This window comes from Papilio polytes, unplaced genomic scaffold (genome assembly GCF_000836215.1).
Source record: "Papilio polytes unplaced genomic scaffold, Ppol_1.0 DF823923.1, whole genome shotgun sequence".
NCBI lineage: Eukaryota > Metazoa > Arthropoda > Insecta > Lepidoptera > Papilionidae > Papilio > Papilio polytes.
In genome coordinates this window covers 4,037,926-4,042,013 of record NW_013525281.1, presented here as the reverse complement: position 1 = coordinate 4,042,013, position 4,088 = coordinate 4,037,926, and the positions used below count along the sequence as shown (strand labels likewise).

Here is a 4,088-nt window from a genome sequence, read left to right as displayed (position 1 = left end):
GCGATGCATCGAACTGATGCTTTTTCTGTCACTACTGTGAGTTGAGTTACTGATGTATTCTCCGCGTTCATTGAGGTTTCCGATACTCTTACGCTGGGAAGCTGCGGTCGAGCTGATGGAGTGTTGGGCTTCGTTAGTGGATGACACACCTTTGCGATGCAAGACTGCGTTGGAACTTGTTGAATCCGAAACTAAGTCGGACGTTCTCTTGTGGTATCCGCTACGTGTTGTGTTGTCTATCGGCGCCGGTGTAACGTCGCCGCCGCCGTGCATGGCCCGTTGGAATTCAATACTTGTTTTTGTTACGTTATCACTTAAATGATTTCTGCTCGACGTACTTACTTGTTGTGATGACCTCGCTTGATTCACTTGACTTGAAGTTATGACGCTAGTTGTAGATCCGACGACTCTTTGTTGAGTAGACTGCTGATTGACATGGTGTTGAGAATTCACATGATGTTGATTAGTAGCAACGTGGCCAGATGTCAAAGTTTGTTGTGCGTGTTGACCGTTATCTCCATCGCTTTGTCGGTACACGGTGCTGCCAGTGGTCAGATGTTGGTGCTGGTTCGAATGCGACTGGCTTTGATTAATTCGGCTTCCATGTATAACATGTGTCGTATTTAAATTCTCATGATTGCGGCTTTCCGACGAAGCGCGACTTTGGTTAGAAGAATGTTCCTGTGAAGAAATAATTCTTTGTGCACTATCACCTCTCTGTTGACGATGAGTTATGTGACTGTCGGAAGCCGAATGCTCAGTAGAGTGTTTCGTATAGCGTTCTTCTTGACTTCCTTTCGTAATGTGGGTCTTGCTGGAAACCACACGCCTTGTTTGATCGTCTGTAGCATCATAACTATGTCGTTGATGCGAATGCGCCGAACTGTCCACGCGGTCCGATGTAATAATGCTTTGATTAGTGTCACTGGGTAAAGATTTAATCGGAGACGAGGTGCGATCATCCTTAATTCTCTTTGTGTTATTGTTATCAGTATCAGGTCCGGATGATACGTTCGTTTCAACATTTCGTGTAACAGTAACCCACTTGCCTGCTATTAATTTCTTTTCTTTGATTTGTTTAATTACCTTTGTAGTAGAAGAAACGTTTTTAACGTTTCGTACATCTATTTTATTGTTTTCAATTCGTTCTAAATTATTACGCGCAACAGATTCGTTCTTTGAATTTTGTACCGTTTTATGAGAAGTTATCCGATTTAAATTATTTTGCGAGTCAGCACGATCAGTAACATCTTGACTAGTGATTGTGGTGTGCTTAGTGTTTCCTGTATGAGTGTGTTTTGTAGTAGAATGTTCAGTATGAGTTACATTTTGGACATTTTGCGAAACAGACTGTTTCACTTGCTTTTCTATTTCACTCTTCCTTATACTTTCATTATACGTCGCATTATCAGTTCTTGTGACTGACTTTGAATCTACAACTTGTTGTGATGATTTTGAAACATCATAATATGCAGTGTCTTTTTGATTATATTGAGTTGGACTTTTCTGTTGAATATCTGTCCTTTCCGGTGTTCTCGGATATTTATCAACATCTGTTATCGTTTTTAAATTATCCTTTGGTTTTATTGGTGTGGATCTGTCTACCGGCTCCCATTTAGGTCTTGATGGACGATCAAAATCACCTTCTGATTTTAAATTATCTTTCGGGCGCACTTGGGAAGGAGTTTCTCCAGGCTGCCATTGAGATTTGGGCTGCTGGTGAAATTGGCCTTCGGGATGAAGATTATCTTTAGGTCGAACTTGTTCTGGTCGGTCTCCAGGCTGCCATTGTGTTTTAGGTTGTTGATGAAATTGGCCTTCGGGATGAAGATTATCTTTAGGTCGAACTTGTTCTGGTCGGTCACCTGGCTGCCATTGTGTTTTAGGTTGTTGATGAAATTGGCCTTCGGGATGAAGATTATCTTTAGGTCGAACTTGTTCTGGTCGGTCACCGGGCTGCCATTGTGTTTTAGGTTGTTGATGAAATTGGCCTTCGGGATGAAGATTATCTTTAGGTCGAACTTGTTCTGGTCGGTCTCCAGGCTGCCATTGTGTTTTAGGTTGTTGGTGAAATTGGCCTTCGGGATGAAGATTATCTTTAGGTCGGACCTGTTCTTGTCTTTCCCCTGGTTGCCAGTAGGATTTGGGTTTACCTGGGTATTTACCCTCAGGATGAAGTTTATCTTGACGACGATGCTGAGAAGGCGAATCTCTATCGTGGACTCCAGTTTTTGGATGATGATCATCTTTTGTACTATCAGGCGAGCCTGGCCTTACGTGTCCTTCTTTTGGATATCTTCCATCGGGTTTTTTCTCGTCAGTTCCAAGCTGCTTAGAATGAACGTTATCTTCTATGATTCGTGTAGTATTATACACATTATCATTTCTCGAATCTTCTTCTGTATATTCAGTGTGTTTAATGCGCGTGTAAGTACTATCATGTGGCTTACCAATATTATCATATTGGTCTTTAGGCTTATCAGAATAATATACAATAGCCTTCTTATCTGTTTTCTTTGTGTCTTTTTCATCTCGTCTCGCGTAGTCTTCGAAAACTCCCTCGATTTTAAGATTATCTTCCCTACGCGTTAATTTTACTCTTTGACCTTTTACTAGTCTGTACGTATCGGAAGATCTGATGTTTTCCATTTTCCCTTCCATTTTGAGATTGTCTTCATGTTTAACAATTGCAGTTTTTTCTCCTGTAACCACCTTATAATCATTTCTTTGTTTCATATCGATAAATTCTCCTTCAATTTTCAAATTATCTTCTCTTCTTATTATATCTACTCGTTCAACATTCTGCCTGACATCCCTATCAATAGTAATGTTGTCAAAGTGCTTGAATGGTTTACGCTTTTCTGCAGGTTGTGATGGAATCGCTTCAGGCGTATAAAATTTACCGTCCGGTTTCAGATTATCTTGTGGCTTAACCACAGGTGCTCTGTCGCCTTTAGTAGCACGGTAGTCGTCACGAGTGTAAAGATCAATAAACTCTCCTTCAGTTCTTAAATTATCTTCGTGTTTTTGTATCACAACTTTCTCAGTCTTTTCTATACGTTTATAATCGTCCCGTGATCGATGGATATCAATTTTGCCCTCCATTTTCAAATGATCCTCATGTTTTACGACTTCGACTCGATCACCGCGTGTTACCGAATAATCAGTCCTCCGAATTATCTCCATATCGCCTTCTGGTTTCAGATTATCTTTAGGTTTCCTTGGAGTTTGTCGTTCGGCTGGCTTCCATTCATCGACTTTAGGTTGTTCGAATTGCCCTTCTGGTTTCAAGTTATCTTTGGGCTTCTTTTGAACTGGTCGTTCAGCAGGTTGCCAGTGATCTTTCTCAGGCGTAGTAAAATCACCTTCTGGTTTTAAGTTGTCCTTTGGTTTCTTGGCAGTTTGTCTTTCAGCAGGTTTCCATTTATCTTGCTTAGGTTGTTCAAAGTCCCCTTCAGGTCGAAGATTATCTTTAGGTTTCTTTTGAGTGGGACGCTCAGCCGGACGCCATTGATCTTGCTTTGGTTGTTCAAAGTCACCTTCCGGCTTAAGATTGTCTTTGGGTTTCTTTTGTGTAGGTCGTTCTGCTGGTCGCCATTCGTCTTGTTTTGGTTTTTCGAAGTCACCTTCCGGTTTAAGATTATCTTGGGGTTTTTTAGGTGTTTGTCTTTCAGCTGGGCGCCATTCCTCATGTTTAGGCTGTTCAAAGTCCCCTTCCGGCTTAAGGTTATCTTTTGGCTTCTTTTGAATTGGACGCTCTGCGGGTTGCCAGCGATCCTTGTCAGGGGTAGTAAACTCCCCTTCTGGTCGTAAGTTGTCATGCGGTTTTGTAGGCTTTTGTCTATCTGCAGGACGCCATTCATCTTGTTTAGGTTGTTCAAACTCACCTTCGGGTTTCAAATTATCTTTAGGTCTCTTTTGCGTTGGGCGCTCAGCCGGTCTCCACTGGTCTTTTTCGGGTGTTGTGAATTCGCCTTCGGGTCTTAAGTTGTCTTGAGGCTTTTTCGGTGTTTGTCTATCAGCTGGACGCCATTCATCTTGTTTGGGCTGTTCAAATTCTCCTTCGGGTTTCAAATTATCCTTAGGTC

The 4,088-nt window shown here is 41.8% G+C and overlaps 1 protein-coding gene across 1 annotated transcript in view; it reads right to left on the bottom strand.

Annotated features, from left to right (window-relative positions):
- The window catches only part of LOC106102106, a 26,693-nt gene that overhangs the window by 638 nt on the left and 21,967 nt on the right, over positions 1–4,088 (bottom strand). The window contains exon 5 of the mRNA XM_013281514.1: positions 3–4,080. Within this exon, the coding sequence (XP_013136968.1) occupies positions 3–4,080 (4,078 nt within the window). The remainder of the gene's footprint in view (positions 1–2; positions 4,081–4,088) is intronic.